The sequence below is a fragment of the Coffea eugenioides genome, chromosome 8 (genome assembly GCF_003713205.1).
Source record: "Coffea eugenioides isolate CCC68of chromosome 8, Ceug_1.0, whole genome shotgun sequence".
Lineage (NCBI taxonomy): Eukaryota > Viridiplantae > Streptophyta > Magnoliopsida > Gentianales > Rubiaceae > Coffea > Coffea eugenioides.
The window spans coordinates 39,669,644-39,694,831 of NC_040042.1; the positions used below are offsets into that span (position 1 = coordinate 39,669,644).

General features: G+C 34.2%; 2 protein-coding genes across 3 annotated transcripts; both read right to left on the reverse strand.

Moving 5' to 3' along the window:
* Positions 1-1,675: 1,675 nt before the first annotated feature.
* LOC113780966 (putative esterase YitV) lies at positions 1,676-6,469 on the reverse strand. Of its 2 annotated transcripts, none has more exons than XM_027326762.1 (13): positions 6,068-6,469; positions 5,835-5,911; positions 5,635-5,715; positions 4,674-4,802; positions 4,485-4,571; positions 3,535-3,588; positions 3,281-3,371; positions 3,130-3,200; positions 2,950-3,019; positions 2,781-2,833; positions 2,443-2,536; positions 2,246-2,343; positions 1,676-1,924 (listed from the first exon to the last, which is right to left on the reverse strand). In XM_027326762.1, exons 1-13 carry the CDS (start codon positions 6,435-6,437, stop codon positions 1,835-1,837), a joined length of 1,365 nt encoding a protein of 454 aa, XP_027182563.1. In that variant the 5' UTR covers positions 6,438-6,469; the 3' UTR covers positions 1,676-1,834. The 2 variants fall into 2 exon arrangements, with proteins under 2 accessions (XP_027182563.1, XP_027182564.1); XM_027326763.1 differs by having other exon boundaries at positions 6,095-6,468.
* Positions 6,470-7,351: 882 nt separating this feature from the next.
* On the reverse strand, positions 7,352-14,471 carry LOC113780965 (protein tesmin/TSO1-like CXC 5). The gene is made up of 8 exons (XM_027326760.1): positions 14,026-14,471; positions 13,240-13,347; positions 12,288-12,465; positions 10,991-11,350; positions 10,109-10,212; positions 9,889-9,983; positions 8,702-9,103; positions 7,352-7,939 (listed from the first exon to the last, which is right to left on the reverse strand). Exons 1-8 carry the CDS (start codon positions 14,358-14,360, stop codon positions 7,836-7,838), a joined length of 1,686 nt encoding a protein of 561 aa, XP_027182561.1. The 5' UTR covers positions 14,361-14,471; the 3' UTR covers positions 7,352-7,835.
* Between the last annotated feature and the right edge of the window lie 10,717 nt (positions 14,472-25,188).

Consider the following 25,188-nt stretch of genomic DNA (forward strand, 5'->3'; position numbering starts at 1 on the left):
AACTGAAATTTTTTTTCCTTCTTCCGAGAAGAGGCATCTCTTAGAATCCTACAAGATCAAGATTTCGTTGTCCAATTACTTCAGAATGATGATCTTAGTGTCGTTCTTATTTAAGTTTCTTGTTAAACTAAAATTCATCACATACCACAAAATGAAATAAGCATCGCCATTCTTCTTTACCTTTGTTCTTAAAGCAACAACAAGAGAAGAAAAACCAATAGAGAGCGACAAGAAGAAGAAGAATAACCCCACAGGTTTTTTCCTTTACTTTTAGGTTTTGCTTTTAGAGCAGCCCACATAGTTTTTTGTGTACACAGCTTGGGTTGTTATCATGTATGTCAATTATGGTTTCATGTTGTCTCCTGTGTGGCTAAGTAAAATATTTTTCTTAGTAACAGAGGTTTCTCATGACCTTACAGCTTTTAGGACATAAAATTGAAGATAACTCCAATGGTAATTAAAGATTGCAGTGATCCTTATGTTGCAAAATTGTGTCAAGGATTATTATTTAACCATGCCCAAGTTCGAGTGTTATGTCCATGCTTTTCGATAAGCAAAGATGTGACATTATCCTACTTGACACACTCAATAGATTTTTCTATCTTTTATAACAAGCTAGCAATGCAAGGCAAGCGAGCAACTCGACTTGTACTTGAACTTGCGAGCAGTTCGCTCAACCATTCAATTCAAACTCGATATTAACCAAATTCAAATCGAGTCTGAGCTATTTGATGAATAATTTGAGTGGAGTTTGAGTGTGAGTAAGTGATACTTGTACGCTTGATGAGTCTTATCAATCCTTATCAAGTATTGATATATATATATATATATGTATAATTTTTATAGGATTTATTAATGTGAAATATCGATAATATCTCTTGTTTAAAATTATGTGAAATATTAATTTATAGTGTTTAAGCTTGATTGAGCTTGAGTAAGATATATGAAGTCCAACTTGAGTTCGAACTCAATTTTAAAAGCTTGCCAAGCTCGAATTTAGATATTTTAACTTGCGTCGAATTCTAATAGTCCACCCTATTATACTAGGTTTTCTTCCATGACAACCCAATTGCCAAATGGGTATCAGTATGCTAACAGCTAACTCCATAAGATCACTGAGACTGCAACATCTGCAAGAAAATAGACAATGCTTTACCTTGCAACAGTGGGCTCATCAGTGTCCAACATGACTTTAAGCTATCGTCCATGCTTTCGCACGATGTTCTAATTCTCAGCTGGCTTTGTTGCAAAATTTGTCACATAATTATTGTTTTACCTTCCATTCAGGGAGAGTCAAGTTGAGCTTGAGCAACCAAATTTCTTCTTTTCTGTAACACCTTAGGTCAATAAGTTGCAGCCAGTGTAGAAGTTGCAATGGGAGATAAAGCTAACAGTGTTCTATGAATCGTCTGTAATGTGATAGATATTTACTTCCTTTCCTTCACAGCATATATGGTTGGAAGAAATGAAGATTATTTTCATTTTCGTCCAACTTAAGGTGCTCTTGTCTAGAAGTTTTCCAGGACAACCATTTTACTGCCTCGAGATGTTGAAGAAAGCCATCATAACTAACTTTGCAGAATAGCCCTTTTATGGCTGGATTTCCATAACTCTCTTCTATTGTTTATGAATCTTCGACATCAATTTGGTTAGGTTGCAAATCACCTCTTTAGGGGGAGAAAAAAAAGCAACTAAAATTGGATTTGGGCAACAGAGAAGCGAAGAATCATATACATCACATCATGACGCTATAATTGTTTCTCACATTATATTGCATTTTCAAGGCCATAACACAACTTTAAACTCCAGTTACTATTTCAGAGATTACATGCTATTATGTCATGAAGAACCTGTCAAACCAATCACTTGCTTCTTTTACCATCAAGGGCGTCATCTGGTGAGGGATTCCTGGTTCTGTTATAAGCTGGCAGAGAGGAGAATAAATCATGTCAGAAATGGAAGGAAGTGGCTAAAAATTAATTGGGAAGAATTACTGAACAAGGTGAAGAAGAAAGCATCGCAGAATTCTAAAGAAAGAGTGGTTCAACACAACTTCTTTGATCAATAATACATCAACTACAAAACTATTAACAGTAAATTGACTGTAACGGGAGTTGTTCCAACTTTGACATCAGAAGCGCATCAGAAAACCACATTTCTCTTATGTGCTGGAACATGCAAAGATAAAAAATTATGAACTTGTAAAAGAAAAAGTAAGGGGTGACTGGGGAAGACAGATTCCTACCTTGAAAGAATCCAATGCACTGGCCTTTATATAAGCCTCTTGTGCTCTTGATTTTGGAATTTCCAGGCCAGGCAAAGGGCACCGCGGGTCTTCAGCACCTGCACATTCAAAAATTTTGCAGCCCAAACAGCTTAACTTCTTCAGATAAAATAGAAGTACAACTATTAGAATAAGAACATGCAGCACAGCGTGAATACCATTTAAGATCAGCAGCGGACGTGGTGCAATAGCTGGAATTGTATGAGGTGAATCAAACTTGGAGGCTAGATCTGGAGCTATTCTATCCCAGACCTGGTGAGGAAGTATACAATATATGAAACAGCCTATGGCATCTCAAGACATGGTATCAAATAAATGATATTTGAGTTTGGTTTTTTAAATCCAATATGAATGACACCAATTGAAGAAAGACAGAGAAAGAAAAGTAAGGAATTATAATGATGCTAGTTTTTTGTTTAGAAGCTGGCATCACATAAAGAAAACAAAAAAAGTCTGGACAAAATTGAGCAAACGTGAAATCAGCATTGGTACTTACCTTTTGTACCACTTCTTTATCGATTGCAGTCTTGCCTAAATCAATCCTTGCCTCTGGAAAATAGATATGAAGAGCAATGTCAGAATGCTTGCAGTCAAGTCACAAGACTATGACAGCTGGAAAAGACATTCATCATAATTCTGCAGAAAATATTCTTTGCGCCACTCACTTTCGAATACTGCCTTGATACTATCAACTCGAGCTTGCCACTTGTCATGCTCTATAGCCCATTTGAAGGCCTACAACCATAGTTGCTCAAATATTCTCAGATTATGAATGATATTCTCAACAAAGTGTTAAGAAATCTAATAGAAACATACATGACTTGAAGGTTATAAATGGACCTTACTTGAACACCAATTATAGGTACAACCACAGCATAGCGAGTATCCGCAGCACCAGCAAACCATGCATGCATTCCTGCATATTACACCTTGTAAGTCCTCCACGTTGGTGGAGCAGTTAGATTCACCTTTTGCTCTTAAATTTAGTTAACTGACCTCCAAGTGATTCACCAGTGATCCCTAGCCTGAGTGGGTCTATATCTTCCCTTTGTGTGAGATAATCTGCAAGTTTTATCAAGTCCCACACCTGGAATGTTCAACTGTTAAAGGTACTCTCGCTTGAATTAAATTTCTAATCATGACATGAGCGCCAAATCATTCCTAAGAAACAAAAGGACTATAATAACATTTCTGGATTACGGATGCACAAACTAGATTGGGAATTGATTTCCAAACAACAAGAGCAATACCGTATCAAATATGAATGGCATCGTATCACCTTTTTCCCATGATGACACGAGGGCCTGCATTGTAAGAAGATAAAGGATAATGCAATTACTTTAAAATAAACAAACTGACATCCAATCAATGATGGGACAGAGCAAATGTTAATAGACAAGTAATTCAACCCTGCTGGGTTGCCACAATTACAAGACTTCTCCTGCGGCTTTTAAAATTTCAAAAAATTCAATTTATCATTTTCAAATTAATTAGACCTATTTTTCTACGATAATTTAAGTTCAAATGGCCTTGCTTAACTACGGTGCTTATTAAAATTCTTTTGGAATTTCAAGCATATTACATGCTGACATGAAAACCTAAAACGAGGTCATTGTGGTAAACAAAAACCATTGGAGGGAAGCCTCTCAAATTGTGAGGAGAGATAAGTCTGATTTACCCACTATAGATCCATGTCCAACAAGGCATAAAAAATGGCACACATTCAAGAAAGTCAAACTGTAAGGGGGATTAGATAGCTCTCCACTCCATGGGATTCTTCAGAGCATGGTCTTGCCTAAAGACGGTAAATTGTTAACCACCATTGTATGATTCATTGGACAGAGAAAGCTCCACAATATCCATTATAGCTGTGAAGCAAGCTGCAATTCAAGGATATCAAACTGAAAGAGGAAGAACAGCTCTCCTCTTAACATGACTCTTCAGCATAATTGTCTTGCCTGAGAATCAACACCATCATTCTTGACATCATACGTGGGTGGTTTTCCGAAGCACACTTAACTTTTTATGTCAACCTGGACAGAAGAGAGTTTGTCCATATTCTTTGTGTTCCTTCCTCAAGTCTGGTAAAATAGTTTTTCTTATATCGATTTGGTATACCATTTTGATGTGTCAAACATTATAATTTGTATAAGAACCTAATAACGGAAAAAACAGGTAAAGAACAAGCACTGGTACATACATCTCGATACGTTGTCAAGCTTCTAGCACGCTCTCCATGATAACGAGAATCAATAGCAACTGCTATATATCCCCTTGAAGCATACGCCTGTGGTGAAACACAGCATGCTTAAAGCAGATTTTTGGTTCCCAAACTCCATGTTCAGAATGTTTAAGGATATGAGAAGGAAAATTATGGTTCTCTACCAACCTCAAGCAACGGTCGTAACCACTCTTTGCATTTATTCGTACTGTGCAGAAAAACAATAGCTGGCCTCTTCTGCGGAGTGCTATCTTTCAAGCTCAGTATCAGCACAGGCAAGCGTCCTTGCTCTCCAGCCTAGTAATGATTATGAGACAAATAATCAGCTCATAGCCAAAATTGTCAAAATTGATGGAGTAAAGAGCTAAAATAGTAACATTAAATTTGTACAACTGCTTCATCCAAAAGCAGTGGTATAGAAGAAGTTGAAATAAGATTGTAAATGGACCAATGAATTCCCCAAAGAGAAAGGTTAATAACATATCTTTGGCCACATTCAAGAGAAAAGAAAACATTATGCTGGACCACGTTTGAGCAGAATATTGATTACTGTGACTTTATACCCTTTAGTAATTCAAGATCTTCCTCTGATAATTAGAAACTTGGGACATTTCTTATTTTTAAATCATTCTACCAAAATGTTGATGCTTTGGTGTCTTTAATCTAAAGAAACTCATGCAATTCCATGGATCAACCCCTTGAAACATCCAGTTCACCTTTTCTCTCTTTAAGCAACTGTCCAAAAGAATGGAAAATGGTCAATGTGTTCTCATTATGAGGGTTGCACTGATAGTTCCCAAGAACTTTCGGCAGAAATGTCCTATAGTTCTTTAAATCCAGTAACAATCCATGAAAATGATGAGCTAAACATACTGAGTAAATGTCGAAAACTGCAAGACAGAGCACAAGAGAAGAGTGATAAATCTCACTTCAAATTGCATTAGCCTCTTAATAAGATAACTGCATGTAAATATAAGACTGGTTAGAAATCATGTCAAAATTTTGTCCTTAGTTTTTGTATTTATGTCCCATCCCCTTCAGCCCATTTGAATAAATTATCGAGAAAAAGAATCAGTCCACTATAATCACAAAAAGGTCAAAGTAAAGATAAGGAATTCGAATAAATTACCTCAGTAGTCAAGTAAAAGTTCTCCTCTTTGAGCAATTCTTTAAAGTTGGGAATATCTTTCTTTGGACAGGATTCCATGGCCTGCAGAATACCAAGTACTAATCTGAAAATTCAAGAATTTTTCTTTTTGACTTAAAAACAATAGATTAAAAAATGAATCCAGGGGAGAAAAGGAGGGTGGGTGGGGGAAGGTTTCGTACCGGACTCAAGGTTGGCTTAGGAGTCTCCTGATACAAAGGGTCCTCCACTGGCTTCCCAGGTTCCACAGTCAGATGGACTGATTCACCCCACAAATCAAGTAAATGAATAAAATGGAAAACAAAATTTCAAGAAATCGATCATAAGTCTAACTGAACCACCATAGAAGCCATAAAGAAGAAAAAAGAATAGAATCCCAGATCAAGAATTCAATAGATAAATTCATATTTCATACAACAAACAGTGAGCACAGCAGACAGACATTCTGGGGTTCTTCTGCTGCGAAGGACTTCAAGCAATTCAAGACGAAGCTTCTCAGAATCCATGGTTTCAACCCTTTCTTCTTGGTGGCTCGTAGTGCTAGCTGAGTTGGTGATGTTCAGTTGTAACTTGAAGAACTTTAAGGAGGTGGTTTGACTTTTATAGCTGCTGCTTCTGCTGCTGACAAGTGATGATTGGGACAACGTGGGAGAGTTGATGAAATGGCGGGCAGGCAACGTGTGACTGTAAACATGCACGTGGGACAGGGTGCGGGCTTGTGCTAATCTCTGCATTTTTGGAGCGATGTTTGGAACAATGTTCATATTCATTGCTGCTACTGACATTAAAATTATTTCGAGGAGGAGGAAGTTTTGTGATGATTCTCGGTGGTTTTTCAGGTATTGGCATTATTCGTGGTCTTTTGTGTGGATTTCAGGTGTGAGAAAACGGGTGCAGGTCTATTATATTTTATATCCTCTCAATGCTGATAAAACCATCCAAGAATCAATTTTATAGAGCTTTTTTTTTTTTTTTTTTACTTTAAGTAATCAATATGAGGTTTTTAATTAGAGAATAGGAAAAAATTTGCCTCTCTTTCTATCGGAAAAAAAAAGTAGAGAACAGAAAAGGGTCGAAAATGTGAATTTTGACTCTACATTTACTCTTTTGCATGCTTTTCAAATTGCAATGAGCATATTTAAGTACAGAAAACTTATTTTCATTATTCTTTCCTTCTCTCTTTTTTAATTATTCAAAATGAAGTGTTTAATATAACAGCATTAATTATTTAATTGGATTTCAAGTCAACCCTGGTGATAATTTGATAAAACTAATTTAGGATAAACAAATGCCTTTCACCCTATTGCGTATCTTGATTTTAAGAATTATATCAAGTGAGTGAATGAATTAGCAATTGGCCCTATAGTTTCCATTCACCTTTATTTTTGTTGTTAACTCAAAAGACACAGTTACAGAATATTTTCTGGCTATTTCCACAAACTACAGCCAAGGAAGGAAGGTGGTAGGAACCTCCAATCAGACAAGTAATGGGATAGTAGCACAGCAAGCTAGTACAGAAAAGTATACATGAGAGAGGAATTTCTGCAGCTACCTGCAGCCAGGGGACAAATGACCATTTCCTCATACGTCTTTGAAGTAGAAGAAAGAATATGAGTGAGCCCCTTTGGATTTGCTAATTCTATAATTTTTGTAGAAAAATGTAGCTTTACGGTTCGATACATGTGAGATAAAAAATGATTGAAAAATGTATTCATAAAAAACGTAGAAATTTTTGGATAACAATCCAAATAAGGCGACTAGTGTTATGATAAAGCCACATCTCTGCTAACATAAGCATGCTAGTTTAACAGCTCACTCTTCTTCAAAGCCCTGAATTACATTATATACTGCAATGCAGCAAAAATTGCACCCCAGACTCTAAATTGGTGGTAAAGAGGAGTACAGTGCCTGCTATCAACAATTACCTGATTAATAACTATTCTAACTATCGAACCATAGATAATCTCATCGCAACAAAACCATTTCAGCCATTAAATGTGGAGTAAAGATAGACGTGCAATATAATGTCAAAAATCATTTTTGACAACTCAATCCTACTTCCAGGCAGGGAGCTTTCACTTGCTCAAGGAATATACCTCTTTGCACCAAGCCACCGAAGGAAGTTTCCAAAGCAAACAATCGTTAGCCATTCCAAACCAGTTTGTCATCACCTATTGTCAGCATCAAACTGATTTTCTTGTTTGAATTGTGGGTTTTGAATTGCAATTTTGCACTACTCCCAGCTGGCTTTCCAATCCATTTCTCGACAACGACAAATATGAAGTTTCTGCAAGTAGGAAGATGATTCTCTTTCATCAGATCAGCAGAAGATCATGGTATAGAAGGCATATCCTTGTGCAGAAGAACTAGAGATAACAACAAGATCTGTTTCAAAACAGTTTATCATGCAGTCACCAAGTATCCCTGCTTTACGACTTAGAACCAGCTTCAAGGCCTTGTTGAGATTAAAGAACAAAATGTTGTACAAAGCTCTAAATATATGGTCTTGGGAAAAATCACTGCCAAAGTCAAATTTGAAAACCAGAAAAAGGATGCAACAAATACAGATCTTTAGCCATTGTTACGACAGTATGCATGCAAAGAAAACAGGGTTTGAATCACAACCAAACACACCCCCACAACCCCCCCCCCCCCAACAAAAAAAACCACAAAAGTAACATGCATTTTCGGAAATCTGCCAAAAAAAAAAAACAGGGGATACAATACTAATTCAGTGTAATCTACATAATCAGATGCCTACTTGGGAAAAAGGATTGCTTATTGCAGCGCCTAAATGATTACTTCTTGGCAACAAAAACCAAAATGAAAAGTAAATGTCATAGAAAAAGTTGACCATATTAAACGGTCCTTGAATATTAGAAAACATATTTCCTGAAAACCACCCAAGGGTTGTGAGATCTGAAAAGGTGCCAGGTCAAATTTCTGTTCGCCGAAATCATGACAATTTTATAAACTAGGACATGGTCTCAAATTTACATCTTTTCAACAGAACAATTATGCAATCAGATTACTGATGAATAAAACTTACCTCTTATGATAGTGCATGTTATAAGTTTGTTAAGGAAACCACAAAAATTTGTCAGGACGAGCCTTTCTTGTTCTGCATCTATCTCCTTAAATACATCTCTGTCCGGAGACTTAATTGTTGTACTTCTTTTTGGGTTGGAAGCTCCAGTTGGAGAGTCAGCTCCTTCGGTTGCAACATCTCTATCATTAGACATTAATGGAAGTGTCTCAGGAGAGGCTGCGCTTCCAGTTTCTCGATCACCTTCACCTGATTGGCATCCATAAGCCAGATTCCCCTCTACTTGACTAGTGTTGAAGCTCTCATTACGATATTGAGCATGAACATCTTTACTTCCTTGAATTGCTGAAGAAATGGAAGTTTCAACCTCTTCTATGTCACCTTTATTTATCACATGTTTCTTTCCTGAAAAAGACAATTAAGAATTTATGAAAGCATTTATTAGTTGAGATGAAAGAATATTACGAACAAAATCAGATAATTAGGTATTTAATCAAACAAGAAACCAATTCAAATGCAGTGTTTCTGCTTCTAACATCCACATGTACAGAAGATGGGCAAAGCTCACCACACAGAGGAGTCGTAAAAGTTCTGAGTAAAAAAAATTGAATGTGCAATTAAGGCTAATAGCAATTGCAGAAAAATATCAATGAATCAAAATAGACCTAAAGATAGTGCACTGGATGCAAATCAGATAAATGAAGAACAAATATCAAGTACTCCACAAAAGAATGTGAAAAAGGATTTAAGTTAAGGTGGACTTTGAGAGCAGCCAGTCTCCATAATATACACTCAGACAGAGCTCTTATCTGCAAATGAATCTTGCATTACAAAATTTTACTTGAGCACATCATGCACAAGCCAGAAAGCGCAAAGGTGCTAGGATGTGCACAAGTGCAGACATACAGAGAAACCATCCTTTTTAATCACAAGCCAGAAATAAGTCAATCACAATAAAGCAGAGCCCTTTATGAAGAAAAAGTACACATAGCCTAGAAACATTCTCACATTTATTAGTTTATAAGAAATTGAAAGCGACTCATGCTTCAAAACAAAAAAACAGACAAGCAAATTAATGTGTGTCTTGTATCCCTCCACCTCTAAATGTTTAAATAATAATTACCAAGAAGTCACAAATATAAGAATCTAAGAGAACCTGTAAAAATTATTGTGTCAAGTTGTGGTATGACCTGAAATTTTTTTTGCGGCTTCAGCTGAAACTACAACCAGAAGAGAACATAGCTCCTTCAAATGTTCGAATTGGAGAATTTCTGCTAATAGAGGCCTTCAATCATAATGTATGATAGTGGTCAGGTTCAATAGTCATGCAAACATCTCTTTTGATCACAAGCATCAAAAGCTCAAAACTTGTCATCAGTTCTAAACAGAAATAAGTTTACAGACATATACCTGTGTGTGAATTGTGAAATCCCTGAAGTCATAGCAGTAGTAGGTTGAGCAGATGGAGCAGACAATGGGGAAAAAGAAGCTGTGGTGGGTGCTAAATCATTTTCCTGATAACAAAGGTTTGAAATTATCAACTTGTTAAGGTAATTTTGAAAATTAAGTTGCTAAAATAAGAGAGGTTTGTGGTAGCTCTAACAAGCACCTCCATGTAGGGGTCAAAAACTAGCATCAATTTGGTAACAATCAGCACAGAGTTACAGATTTATCAGGGCTAGATTCGCTTATTACATAGAAATCAATTTGGCACTTCCTCAAAAAATATCTCATAAACTTTCCGCATTGACCCGTCTCACCTTCTGGTATAGATCAAGAAGGGTAACTTAACCATGAAACAATTTTCACCTGATTTTTGACACTATGAATGAGCTAGTGTGTAGATGAAAACTATAGAATGGAAAATCCCAGAAATTGTGTAAGAAATAACTTTATTTGAAAGACAATCTATGGGATTTGTGAGACTTTGTAAACTTTTTGAACTTAATACTCATTTTGAACAGCAACTAACTTTGTGAAGTCAAAGATCAAATTTTTAGTTTTTCTTTTCCTTCTTCAGCTGGAAATGCAAAACAATGGTAAATAAGTTCATAAACCAAACTTGTTCACTATATTAGTAAAATCGAGTGCAGAGGAATTTATCAAACAAGCCAGTGCAAAAAACGCATGTGCCTTTAAGTTGTATAGCCATACAGATAACTGACTGCAAAAGGAGTTAAGCATGTCTAAAATGAAGCTACACACAGAATTTAACGAGCAAAAAAATTCAAGTCCAGTGGTAACCAAAATGATATATATATCTGTCAACTTAAAATCCCATGATTCAAATACCTGTCTAATTTGTTCAAGTCTGTCTTTTACTGCATCAACAGATGTTGCTCTGCATATGAGTTGCTCAGTTTTCCTCTTCTTTGTTGCAGGAAGAGTGTTAAAATAAGAAAATTTTGAAGTTCCACAAATGGCTGCATTTATTGCCTGATTGACAAATCTAAAATCATTTGTGGGACCTTCATGAAACATATAATCTCTCTCCTTACTCCCTTCAAAATTCTTGCAATCTATGCATTTGCAGTTTTCTGAGCACAGAACATTAGCCTGGAAACACTCGCAATATTTCTTGAGGCACCCAGACTTCTTGCAATTGCATCCTTTGTTGTGTTTACCCATGATTGTGACATCATATGCCTCTACCTGGTTGGTCTTAAAACATTTAAAATACAATTTATATGATATCATAGAAAGGATGTTGTGATCAACTGATGTGCTATGTAAATAAATTTAACCAATTCAAGTACAAGGTCAAGGTTTATTCTTCTTTTACAGGGATCTCAGTAGAAGAATAATCTAATAAAGCATTCAAAGGTGCTAATATACCACTCGAGAAAACAAAGCTTAAGCAGCTAGCAATTAAAAATCATCCCTTGAGCTTGCTTGATATGATATTTCTCTGTCTTAACCAATTAAAAGTTAAAAGTAGATTTTTAGTACCAGAGTTTAAATTAACTTTCACCAGACAGTGACGATTGACTAAGCCTAATCACCAGAAGCCAGTAAGGTTAGTAAATTGCAAAAGAATGAGTGTTATTTTTTAGAATCATTACAAAAAATGGCCAAACAATCAGCCAGATCAATTGAGGTGCTGTAAATATAAGCCAGAAAACACTAGAATCTCAGGCTGTATGCATTGAGAGTCTAAGGTAGCAGCTAAAACTTAGTCTAAATTCTCACTTAAATCCATGAAGCACTAAATTGCCTAGAGTCATAAGGGGAATTACAAAAAGATAAATAATTCCAAATTAACTTCGTGGCAGCATCTTCAAACAATAAAGACATCATATCTGGTTCTAGAAAAACTCTATCTAGAGCATTCAGCTTAGAGATAACAAGTTACAGTAGGTTAGCCACAGGTCTACAAGTTGGACTAATAGAAGCAGGACACTTACAACTGAGGAACAGAAACCAACTACAGATCTAAAAGATGACACTACTACTTAATCATAATTTAGGCAATACCATGAATCTCATTCAGAGGAGTCACATCCAACATATTCAGAACAAACACCATGGAATTGAATAGCTTTTACTGAAGAATATATTCTTCCAAATATAGAGGACTCAGAATACATACACTACCATCTGTGGTTCCTACTGGGCTTTTAGCAATCTTTGGTTGGAATGCATCTGGATTTCTCTCTAGGATTATTTCAATTGCCTCCTTCCTTTGAGCCTCATGCTCTGACGTATTATGACATTTTGTGCAGTTGCAACCATTGCAATATGTTCCAGAGGCAAAGCATTCACAGTACCTGGTATTCATAAGACCAGCATCAGTCCACTGCCTCTTTTGGAGGCTGATCTTAAAGTGGATTCACCACCAATTTCATAATAGTAATTAACTAAAATGTAAGCAAACTTTAATAAATGCAATAGAGCTTCTTAAAAATCTGCTTGAGCAGTAAAGGCAACAATGTATGAGTTCATATGGTCAATTCCCTTTCTTTTTTCAGGAAGAGAATAGACCATGGCATCAGACAAACCACTGGCTTAAGATAGTGGCTCCAACTAGATAAAACTCATAAGGGATTCGCAAAATGGATAGGATGAAGGCACCAAACAAACTACTGGCATAAAATAGCAACTCCAACTAGATGAAAATTATAAGGGTTCCCCAGTTGTACCATAAAAGACTACTCTGAACACAAAATGGAGTAGGTAAGTTGCGGAATTTTGAAATAAATCTGTCTATCAATTTCAAGCATAATGCCAAAACTGAGCACTTCAGACTGAAGTACATGAAGCATGAGAGAAGACTTATGGGACTCTCTTATAAAACTCGATTACAAAAGTTCTTATCCCGTAACACCTACACATGGCTTCCCCACTTCTCCAAATTCTGCTGCATGTAGCAGGTAATACTAAAAAATAGCAAAACATCATCTTTATCTTTCATATAGTTGAAGTACTCTTTATAACAAGATTGAAGTATAAGATGCCACTGTCTGACATAAGCAAAAGATAAACATGCTAATCGCAATGCAAAAAAAAAAAAAAAACTTAAAAACGAGGCAAATTGTACTTACAACTTCAAGCATCTTGAGTTTTTGCAATTACATTGCTTCTTCTTCTTTGGAGTAGCATCTCTCAGCTCAATGCTACGCTGGTCTGGCAACTTTGGAGACCCATATTTGCTGATTGGAAAAAAAAATTGAGAGGCAAATAAATATAATAACATCACATAGTAGTTAGGTAAGCTCAGAACAATTTTCAAACTTTGAATTCAAACAAATCATAAGACTTCATACATCCAAAGTTTTCCAGCCTTGACGTGGTGAAAAAGGATTAATTAGTTTACAAAAAAAGGAGCTCGTTGCTAATGTTAGAAGCACAATTTTAATATCTAGGAGTTACTTCATTTGCCTGAGATCGAACTTTCAGCATCCAGGATTACCTTATGGCACATAAAATTTGTCCCTTTTGTCTAAAAAAAATCAACAAAAATCAAACCTTTTCTAAAATGTATTACTATATTTTACAGAAAGACTGTTCTTTTAAGCCAAATTCTTTTAAAGCATGGAGTTTTAATTATTTATTTGATCTTATTAAGAGCTTATAAATGAGTTTTCCTTACCATATTATCGATTGCATAACTCTAGAATTTCCATCAATTTCGAAGCTTTTTCTCAATTAAAACTCCAAATTCACCAAAATTCAGCAATCATTTTGCAAACATGTTAGAAATAAGCGTGCACTTAGCTTTTCACATCACAAAAACTCCAAAAGAATGAAATAATTTCGAATTTAACAGAAAAGAGCGCCAAATATTAATTAAAAGCTTGTCAATTTCAAAAAATGAGAATCAAACTTACTTTACTTCCTGCGAAGTAGGCCGACGAACCGTATGAGCTAGACGCATTACCACCGGCACCGTCGGCTTCAGCCGCTGTTGCATGGCCCGGGACGGAGGCGATTTCTCTCCGGACACCTCCTGCGGCTGTGAAACAAGTATCGCGGGTGGCGCAGGCTTAGCCAGAGCAAGCAACTTGGACTGTAATTGCGCCTGTGGATGCTCCGGCAATATCACATTTGCCGCCAACGGTCTACACATTGCTGGTGTTGCAGTAAAATCTAACTGCCTCGCCAACCTCTTCGCCGGAAACCCATTCTTCGGCGCCGTCGGAGACGATGCTTCCATCGGTTCCATCAAAATCAAAACTTTTACAAAGATCAAGTTTTCTTAATCAACTGAAATGAAAAAAGAAGTAACGCCGTCAATCCCCGTCATTCTTTTTTGAAATCTTGAAGAAAGAATAGTCCCAAGAAAACGTCAGAGGAATCATAAACGGCGTTAAAGTTGGGAAGGCAGAGTTCTTTCAGTCCCCTTCTCCCTCTTATTGCTTTTTTGAAATTGAATTGCAGAAAAGTTATAAAAAAAAGCGAGAAAGGGGAGGGAATGATCGAACGGTTCAGGTTAAAAGTGGTGATCGGACGGCTTGATGTGGTGATTTGTATTTTAAAGATTTGATGTGATAGATCGTACGTAGTAGAGAATTTGGAGGATTACGTCGTAATCCATAACTTGTTCAAGTGCGCAGTTGTTTTCATGGGTGTTTAGTAATCGTTAGATTGCCATTTTTAAGAGTTTTGATAAAAAAAAAATATATATATTATAAAAATTTAATATATATGAAATTAAAAATAATTAAAAAATATATTTATAAAAAATACAAAAAAAAAATTTGCGAAAATTCATAATTCAAACAAGAGTCAAGAATAGAGTTAACATTTGAATTCTTAAACCAAAAATGTATGTATGTATGGGTGGTCAGCAATTTGTTGTTACTAATTTATATTACTACCTTCATTTAATGTTTTATGTAGTAACATTTTTACTAAAGGTGTTCTATAAACATCAAATTTCATGAATTTCCACTATTTTTTTCTTGTATTTTCTTTTCTATTTGCACATATATATATTGGATATGCCTTTTCGTGCTAGTTCAAATGGTGTGCAAGTAATACATTGATGTCTTTCTCAAGTAACCTTTTTTCTCGAGAATGTTTGATCAAAAGGATAGACGGTAATGTTTTAAATCTCTAAAGATCTAGTCTTAGTTTGGCTTAAACACAAGTGAAGTGGCTGTGATTAACCTTAAATTTCGCAAACAAAAATAAAAAAGTCATGCTTGTTCTTCGTGCTTAGCTGAAATAAAAAAAATAAAATAAAAAAGAAGAACTTTTTTGTAAAACGAGACTTTTTTTTTTTTTTTTTTTGCATTTTTCATATCAAATATGTTAATCTTTCGAAAACACGTATAGTAGAATATTATTAAAAGTTTTCTACAACTCCAATCTTCTCGTTCGATTATAGCCTTCACTTTTACGTTATTTCCTCCCTTATTTTGAAACATACGTGCAACACACTCACCCTGTACCTTTTACTCCATTGGCATTGATTAGGGCTATCAATAGAGTCGAATCAACCCAATAGAAAAGGGGCGAGCCTATTATAATTCTAGACCAGGCAAAGTTTGGGTCTATAGTTGAGATCCAATTAAAATGCGAGTCAAGTTTGAACTTCTATAAGCTCAGTCCAATTAAAGGTTGCCATGTTATTATACACATATAAATATAAAGCTTGGGCCTATATGTGTGGGTGTGTGTGTGTATATATATATATATATATATATATATATATATATATAATATTTATGAGCCTAATTAAAGCTTGGCATGTTATTATATACATATAGATATATACATATATAACACACACACGCGCAACCTAATATATATAACTATAAATGTATTAATTTTAAATATGTAATGTATGATTGGACTAACTAGTAGAAAGAGAAGTAGATTCATTAAATAACTATATATTCTTCATGTTTTATTATTATTTTTCATATAATCTAAAAGAATTAGATAACAATTATTGTTAGAAATTTTTTGGTTTATGTATCTTTAATGAACTTTTTACTGGTTTATGTGTAGTTTTAGTATTCTAGATTTCAAATTAACTCTATCACTTAATGGTTATAGTAATTATATTTAAAAAATTAAGAAATAATAAGTGTATTTGGACTAAACTCGAATTAAGCTCAAAGCGCGAATATATTATGAGTCAAGTATGAGTTTCATATATATTAACCCAAAACTCATGGTCCAAAACCCAAAAATCTTACTAACTATGTGAGCTAATTCTAAACTTATTAAAATTCGACTCAAATGGCCTGATTGACAACCTTAGGCCCCTAGCACGGGCATTTCTCCAACATTCAACCTCTCGCTTGCTTGCCTACCCCATTTCTTACACTAGTAGCAGAGTTGGGACTTGTAAGCGAGGGGCAATCATGCTTGCCTATCCCATTCCTTGCACCAGTAGCGGAGTTAGGACCTGTGGGAGAGAAGCAATCGTCAATGTATATATTTGTAGTAGAATTAAATTTTCAGTATGAATGATTGTATACTCTTATATTTATAATATTGTAGATTTAGATTTATAATTAAAATCATAGTTATGTTTGAACTAAAAAAAAGTTGAATTTTTTTTCTATAAAGTGAATCTATGTAGCATTTTTATATAAAGAGAGAATTTTAGAAATTTGAATGAGGAGACATGAATAAATATTTAGACTTTGTAAATCGTCTCACATATGGAACTTTACAAAATTATGGGGTGGATGGGGCAAATTGGTGTTTTTATAAAATTGAAGGAGTGCAAATAAGGTCCAAAAGTGAACACACAGCAAAATGTCAAGCCTATTTTACAATTTCATAAAACTTAAAATGGTAAGTAGATGTTTTTAGAAAATTCAGGGGTGCAAATTAGGTGCCAAAGTGAAAACACTACGAAATATCAAGCTTACTTTTACAATTTCATTAAATTTAGAGAAGGTGGCAATTCAAGTATATATGGCTCCGCTACTGCCTTATACCCACATCATATTTTGTAACTCCTCAGTCTTTCGACTTCCATGTCTATATTTTTGAATATCACCACCAACAAGCCCTTCCCTCTCAATCCCACCCCACCAAACCACCCACTGCCCACCCTCCCACTATTTTATCTAACTAGTCAAGACCTCTATCACAGTCCTTATCCCTGTCCCACTTCCTAACCTATCCTTTTTGCACTCTATCATATTATCATGGGTGAAAAAGGGTGCCAGTCACTAAACTACTAAAATGGTACTACAAATTTTCACCACCGAACTTGTTTTAGTTTTAAATTGGTCATTCAACTAATAAAAGTGCTACAATTTGACCATTAAAATTTTTTGGTCTCAAATTGATTACTTAACTAACAATTGGGTTACACTAGTGGCTATTTCGAAGGATTTTGTCGTTAAACTAGCCAGAGAAAAATATAGGAGTAGTTCACGTGCAAAAACGCAATTGGCAAAATTTGTCCAACTATATTTAGGCTATTATTACCCTAAACCTAATGGAAGGAAAAATATACAAATCATTTTTCCTAAATTCAAATGGTGTGAGGTCAAGGGTGCCTTTATGGAGTAGTGAGATCAAGAGTTCAAATCTTACCTCCCATCAATTGCAACTAAACTAATATTTGGTTTCTACTAAATTTAAAGGGTGTGCAATAGTGTGCCACATTGATCTAGAGGTGGAAACCATTCTCTCTAACCCTTCTGACCTAGTTAGACCTTCCTTTAAATAGGTTAGAGTAAGAGTACAAATAGGATTAGTTGCTAATTGACAAAAAAACAAAGAGCAGTTCGCTTGCTAAAGGCAACGGGCAAATTCGTCCAACCATATTTAGGCTCTCATTGCCTTAAACCCAATAGAAGAAAAAAAAAAGTCATTTTCGGCCACCCAAATCGATTTCCAATCACTAGAAAAAAAAACCCGAATTCATCTTTTTTCTATTTCCATTCAATCTTCAAATTTAGGGATAAAATTTAGAGGCAAATCATATCAAAACAGAAAGGTAAAAATAACTCTTAATTTTGCTCTTGTTTGTGGATTGCATTATTAAAAAATACATCTTAATTACCCTAATATAGCACTCTTGTTAGTTAAGTGACCAAATTAAAATTGAAAAAAGTTGAATGGTCAAAGTGTAACACTTTTGTTAGTTGAGTGACCGATTTGAAACCAAGATAAGTTAGATGATTAGAAGTGTACCATCTCAATAGTTCAATAGCCCATGATGTTTGTTGCCCTATTACCAAAAACCCATCCCTACTTCACCCATCATCCATCTTCCTACGTGCACCCAATCAGATTGTATCCCACAGAGGTTAGGGTGTGCAATTCAATCTTTTTTTTCATTCCTTTGGACTTATTTTTAGAATACTCTTATTATGAATCCAAACACATCAAGGTTTTTTTTTTTCAAAAAAAATAAGTAAGTACATATTCTGTTTTCTTTTTAGCTAAAAACAAGAGTCGAACAACACAAACATTAACAAAATGATCCTTACAATTTAGTTGATTTTTGTAATTACTTAAAAAGAATGAAAAATACTACTAAAAGTTTTTATAAGCACTATCCATGCCATCTAACTAAGAATCTGATGTTTCTCAGGTCAATCAAGTCACGTAGGTCACGTGCAGTTCTCGTGCAATAAAGTCAGGAGTCAACAGATTTACTTCGCAGCGCGTGGCTATCAAGATACCATGCAAACGCTAATTAGGTTTCTAAAGACTTCTTCGATATATGATATTTCAGCCGAACTTCGAATCTATGGCACTTATTACGCGCTTAAGCCACCTGTCCACAGTAGCAATCAAATGGCTTGATATCAAGAATTCCACAAAGGTAAATTACCTAATAATCTTGCAAAATAGGCTATCTATCCTCCTTGAGTTCATATAAAAACATTATCCTAAATACCAAAAAAGGACAAGTTTGAATTCCCAATCCCACCTGTATACGTAAATTACTCTTATTTGATTGAACTTCTTGTCTTGTAACAAATGACTCCACAGACATTTTCTTGCAAAGTACGTAATTTGAAGTCAGGCGTGTAATCTTGCATGACAAGAATAGGTACGTAAAGAATAAGAAAATTCATTTCTCTGTTGCCAAGCAACTGCATCAAGAAATCAGTCAGGAGAATTAAGCCTTCTAAGTTTCTTCTCTTCTGTGCTTGTTAATTATCTCCTCTGCAATTGAAAATGACTTCATGGATGGTGCTAGTCCACTAGTTTTGCACCCATTTTGGTTAGTTCATTGTGCTATCTTGAAAACTAGCTCATTGCTATATATGCTGATAGCTATAGCCCTCCCCCCCCTTAAAAACATCAAAGGTCATCTTTAATAATACTGTTTAACATTCAGAAATCACCCTAAATTAATTAGGATGGAGTCCCTGCACCATTATATTGGGGTATTGCATAAGAACATAACTTTAGCGTATTTGATTGGACAACAGTAGCTCGACGAAAAAGTTTAGATGTTCTCAAAACACGTTTTCTTATCACATTTTTATTTTTTTCAGTTAACTGTTTATCTCATACCTGTTGTAACGTTATAAAAAGTATTGCAGTATATAAAAAGTTTATTCTCCAAACAATCCTCAGTCAAAATGTACCCCTTGTCTCTTTTCCATATAACTGGCCATATCCAATCAGAGTTTGTGTATCGTCACCATCAGGATCTTTGAACAGTATTCAACGCAACTGTTTTACATATAGTGAGGATGTTCAAAAGTTGCACAGTTCAATCCAAGTTGAAAAGTTATTTTGCAAGCCAATCGATCGATGTGAGAGTTTTTGGACTAGCTTTCTACCAAAAAGATATTCGTTATTTTATTGTATTCAGAAAATGTTACTAACTCTAGATTTGTATTAAGGGTATTATCTACACTAAATTCATCTAAAAGGAAAGGTATATGGGGCTACAAGTTTTTCCTTTTCTTGGCCATTATCAATGGGTGTGTTTGGACGGCAATTATTTACAACAAAATTATTTGCTTGCTTCACAAACAAAATTTTCAATCACTTTTTTTTATCTCATACAAATCATATCGTAAAAAGAGTTATAGTAATTATTTCAAATAATATTTTAAATATTCTCTTTTCCTTTTATCTACAGAAAGCCAATTTGATAGCATTGGTAGATAGCATAATATCCAACTCGTTTAATCGAATGAAAGAAATTTGACAAAGTTTATACATTAGAAAGCGATACATATGTCACCTCTGAAAATTAACTGATGCAGACATGTTGACCCATGTTTAACTAATTTGCTTGTAGCATTCAACATCAGCGGGTGGAACTGTGCTTAGACTTCTGCACCTGGTATAAGTACTATTGTACTAATAGTTAAATGATAAAGTTGGAGCATGTCAACTTCCAAGAAACTTTAGAATGGAAAAAAAGGGTAAAAAAAGACATCTATCTTATTTCAATATGCCAAGAAATTCCTTCTGTACTGTTTTCTTGTGGACAAAAGTAACAAAATCTCTCTTCAGTATTGGCACAAAAAAGTCAAAAACAGTAAGCAACAAAAAGTTTTATAAACCTTTGAAGCTAGGTACAGATAGAGGGTTTGAAATTGTTGTCACAATCTACTGCTTATTTACAGGACAAAGAAAAAAAGGTGGTTAATAGTTTCTCATTTTCAAGACGTAGTAAACAGTGGGAGTTAATAGCATAACCCCATTTGCCAAGCCTGTCTCTTGCAGACTCTGCTGTGACTACGTAACCAAAACATGGAATCAGATGACTCTTTATTTTGATCAATTAAATCAAACTTTATAAATTACAGCAAAAATAACTTATGCATAAGCAATATTCATCCAATTGTGAAGGCAATCTCAACATATATATACTGAATCAAGACTAGTACATCTAACAAAATATAAGAAGAAAAATTAGAAGTACGTGTACTGCACGTAATAAGAATTTCCTAAACTTCTAACTCATGGATTTTAACGTTGTTTAGTATATATATATATTGTTAACAGTTCTATGAGAGTCTTTTATTTTCTTGGTCTAATCTTTATACGTGTAAGACTAGATTCTTTTGTAGAAGACAAATAAACCGAGTTAAGTTGCGAGATCAGGGAAAGTGATGTGGGAGCCGACCCTAAAGTTTTATATATGTACATGCATGGAATTTTGCATAAGTTATATGAACAAAGTGCTCTTTTTGCAGTTCCACATTTTCAAAGTGAGTATAAATTCAAAGATGAATAGACCAATGCCAAACTAAAAAAAAAAAAAAAGAAAAATAAAGAATTTTATTGATGAAAACCCTATACAACAAAAATAGTCAATAAACATGAAAAATAGTGGAAAATTTCCTATGACTGATTGAATTTAGTGGTTCTCTTAAAGGATAGTAAGTGTCCTAATTATTATTATTTTTTCAGTTTTAAACAGTGGTGGGGAGTTTTGGCATAAACAATTACTACTTTTACAAATGACATAAAAAAAAAAAAGAAGTAAAAGTAGAAGAGGGCGTCATCAAGTAAAAGCCTCCCTGGTATAAAATGCACATATACCCTCTTAGTGGTAGTGAGACCTTTGCGAAAGCCACTAGAAGCTTATTTTAACATATAGAACATGTAACTAATAAAGTGTACTTGCAAGATACCAATAAGTAATAAGTAATAACAATAATAGTAGCAATAAAAAGCAAAGTAACAACGTCATCTAACATATGGAATATATCCCATCTTTTTGCCTTTTTTTTTTCTTCATTGGAGAATCAATAGTGGTTCCCGGCTACCCCTTAGAATATATCCTATTTATTTGTTTGAAGTAATATAAATATGCATTTGATTTGAGAGGTTGATCCTGTACACATGAATAGTTGTCATAATTCGATTGCTTTTACGCTATCGCTATCATATATGAGAAATCGTGTCTTGAACTTTTTTGACGTATTGCTCCCAACTCTTTGCGGTCATATGAGACATCGCTGTCTTTTACAACGTGTAGAAGTGGTATTTTTCTACATGGAATTAGGCATACAAGCCAAGCACAGGTGCATGAACAGCTTGACCTAACCCTAAATAATTTGACGTATACCTTTTCACAAAAGTAGTCAGATCATTTCTCATGCGAGTGTGTTTGGATTGAGATGATTTGAGAAAAAAGAATTTGATTTACAAATTTCAATCACCTTTTTATCTTTTCAATCACCTTTTATCTCACATACATTATATTACAAAAAGTGTTATAATAATTATTTCAAATAAATCATCTAAATAAACTCCTATCCAAGCAATCCTATGGAACATAAAGAATATCACCAGAAAGGAAAACTAAAAAGAAGATGATCATCAGGATAATACATAATTCTAAAGCAACATACACACAATTTGAAACAGGGAAAACCAAGATGATCTCTACATGAAGGGTTTGTTTATTTTGGAAAAGTATTAATTTTTTTTTTTTGGAAATGTGTATTCAATAAAAAAAAGTGTCTAAATGCAAGAAGGACAATAAATATAAATGTATATAGTATAGATAGAAAAGTGTGCATGCTAGGGCACTAACTTGAAAATGGAATATCTATAATTCACACGTTCTTTATAATGATAAAAAAAAGAATGAACAATTTTTTTGATTATGTGATCACGAATGTACGTTAAAGTAACTCTTGTTACGAAGAAATACTGATAATTCGTCACACGAAGTTTACAAATATTTCTTATTAGTACATTTATTTTTATCTTCAAGACGTGTAATCATATTGACAAATGCAGCTAGAAAACTTGCGTAAAAGCAAGGTGGAAACACCAAAGAAAGCTGCATGAGAACTGGCGGCTTGAGAATTGTAACTTAGCGTTCCGCAAGGTAAAAAGTGAAAAATGATGAATGTGCCGTATTTTGTATATTTATGTATTCAATGTCATGTTGATGTGATCAGTAGGCTTGTTCTCCATCATGTCATACTGCAATTTACTGACTTCTTTGACAGAGATTGTTACATGAAATTCTGGCAAATTAGCAGTTGAATAATCCAAATTTGACAAAGATTAGACTTGAGTTGTTGAATATGAAAAGGGGCATGCCAGATGCAAATTAACATAATTTGAACTGATTAATTAGTGATCTATTTTTAGGCAAATGAACTGTGAACCTGAGCACTTGAATCCCTAAGTATAACTCCATACTATGTACAAATACGTGAAATAATAATCATGGGACAAAAAAAATGAAAAATGCCAAACAGGACAAGGACAGTGATTAAAGGTGGGTGGACCCATGCAAGGACTATGGTCCCTCCAAGCCCTTCTTGAAAGCTACAATTGCTGAATTGAGTCATTTGTGTATGACACAGCTCTTCTTCTGCTTAATGGGGCTTAACTCTGCTGCTGTTGGAAGTAGATTACCACTTTTTTTTAATGACAAAATAATAGAGTTTCTTTATTGATCTGCAAGTAAGGTTTGAAAAGGACAAAAATCCTACTAATCAAAGCATCAATTCTATTAGATAACTACTTAGTTTCATTAACTTAAATTTAATCCATCGTAAGCTTTAATTTCATGGTTTATTTACTATGTTTTGGGATGCAAAGTTTATATTACAGAAATTAATTCATGATTTTGATTAAAAATTAAAAAATCATTCAAAATATCTCTCATATTTCGTTAAATAAATTATTTGTTCTTCACTTTTAAAATGTTAACTTTACGTTCATCATAATTTTAAGTTAGCATAAGTTAGCCCTAACCCAAGTTTCTAACAATTTTTTAGCTTGAAATTACCAGGTGACTATGTGTAGTCATTTCTATGTTTAAAAAAGTTAGATATTTTAATGGCAAAAAGAAATATGGATTGGTCAGATATCACTTTTTTATAGGAAAAAATAAATATGATTTGGCTCAGATTCTACTTTTTTTAAGGGGTAACAATGAATATGGATAGGGTCATTTGTTTGACTACAAATGAGATCTAACTTTTTTTGTTCATAAAAAAATGACAGTGTGTGGGTCACGTGATGAATTCAAGATAAAAAGTGATAAAAAAAACTATATTGGCACCAAATTTTGCTCATTTGATTTTGTAAAAGATGTAAAGTTATTGTTTCAAAAGTAAAGAACGAAAATATTCATTTGGCAAAATGTGAAGAACGTTTAGAATGATTTTCGCTAAAAAATTTTATTGTCTTTCATATCTTTCCTACACATACATACATCGCATACAAATAGCGTTTCCAAGCACCTTCAGAGGAACCATTATGAGAACTTAAAAATTGACTGATAGTAAACAAACAATTAACATGCATCGACTAGTCCACTCTAATGGATTTAAATAATTTTTGCTGTTTCGGCCAAAAAACGTTTTGTTACGATAAGCCCTCAACTATCATAACAAAAGTTTATATTATACGATTTTGATCATGACGATTATATATTGAGAGCATAAGAATTCGATCAAGTTAACAGAAACCAATTGCTTTCTACTAATAACCCATATTCCAAAAGAAAGTGAAATATTTCTACGTGGAACTAGCTAGGAAAATATGCCAAGTATACGTGTGTGATAAGTTGGATGAAAGTTATGCATGACCTAACCCTCAAAGTTTGACGTAGACCTTATGGCAAAAGTATTCAGTTCATTTTTAGGTTTTTGAAGATGACAGTACATATTTAACGTGAAGGTTATCACCTAAAAGGAAAATTGAAAAGAAAGTTGCACAGGACAGGATATAGTACACAATTCTAAAGCAACGTAAAATTATTTTGTAATTGGGAAAAACAAGATGATCTGCATAAAGCTTTTATTTATTTAGGAAAGTGTTTTGAATAAGTGTAGTTCCGCGAGAAAAGTGTTTACACGCAAGAAAGAACAATGAGGGTCTGTCTGGCAAAAAAGTTTTGGCCAAGTTTGTCTACTACAAGTTTTTTTTTAATAATTTTAACTACAGCAATTTTAAAAAAAATTTCAAAATTTTTAAGTTATATATTTCAAAATATTCAAAAAATTTTCTTACATTTTCTACAGTAAGTTACAGTAATATTTTAGACAAACACTCACAAAATTCATTTGTCAAATGGGACACTAATTTTATAGGTGGAAAGTTGTGCATGTAGGGCACTA

Excerpts from the sequence above, each read along its gene's own strand:
- LOC113780966 (XM_027326762.1), bottom strand. The coding sequence starts at position 6,437 with ATGTCAGTAGCAGCAATGAATATGAACATTGTTCCAAACATCGCTCCA. Across the intron at positions 5,716-5,834 it reads CTAAGCCAACCTTGAGTCCG|GCCATGGAATCCTGTCCAAA; the intron begins GTACGAAACCTT and ends GGTATTCTGCAG. Across the intron at positions 2,344-2,442 it reads TCCGCTGCTGATCTTAAATG|GTGCTGAAGACCCGCGGTGC; the intron begins GTATTCACGCTG and ends TTGAATGTGCAG.
- LOC113780965 (XM_027326760.1), bottom strand. The coding sequence starts at position 14,360 with ATGGAACCGATGGAAGCATCGTCTCCGACGGCGCCGAAGAATGGGTTT. Across the intron at positions 11,351-12,287 it reads TAGGAACCACAGATGGTAGT|GTAGAGGCATATGATGTCAC; the intron begins GTATGTATTCTG and ends AAGACCAACCAG. Across the intron at positions 7,940-8,701 it reads AACATGCACTATCATAAGAG|AAACTTCATATTTGTCGTTG; the intron begins GTAAGTTTTATT and ends TCCTACTTGCAG.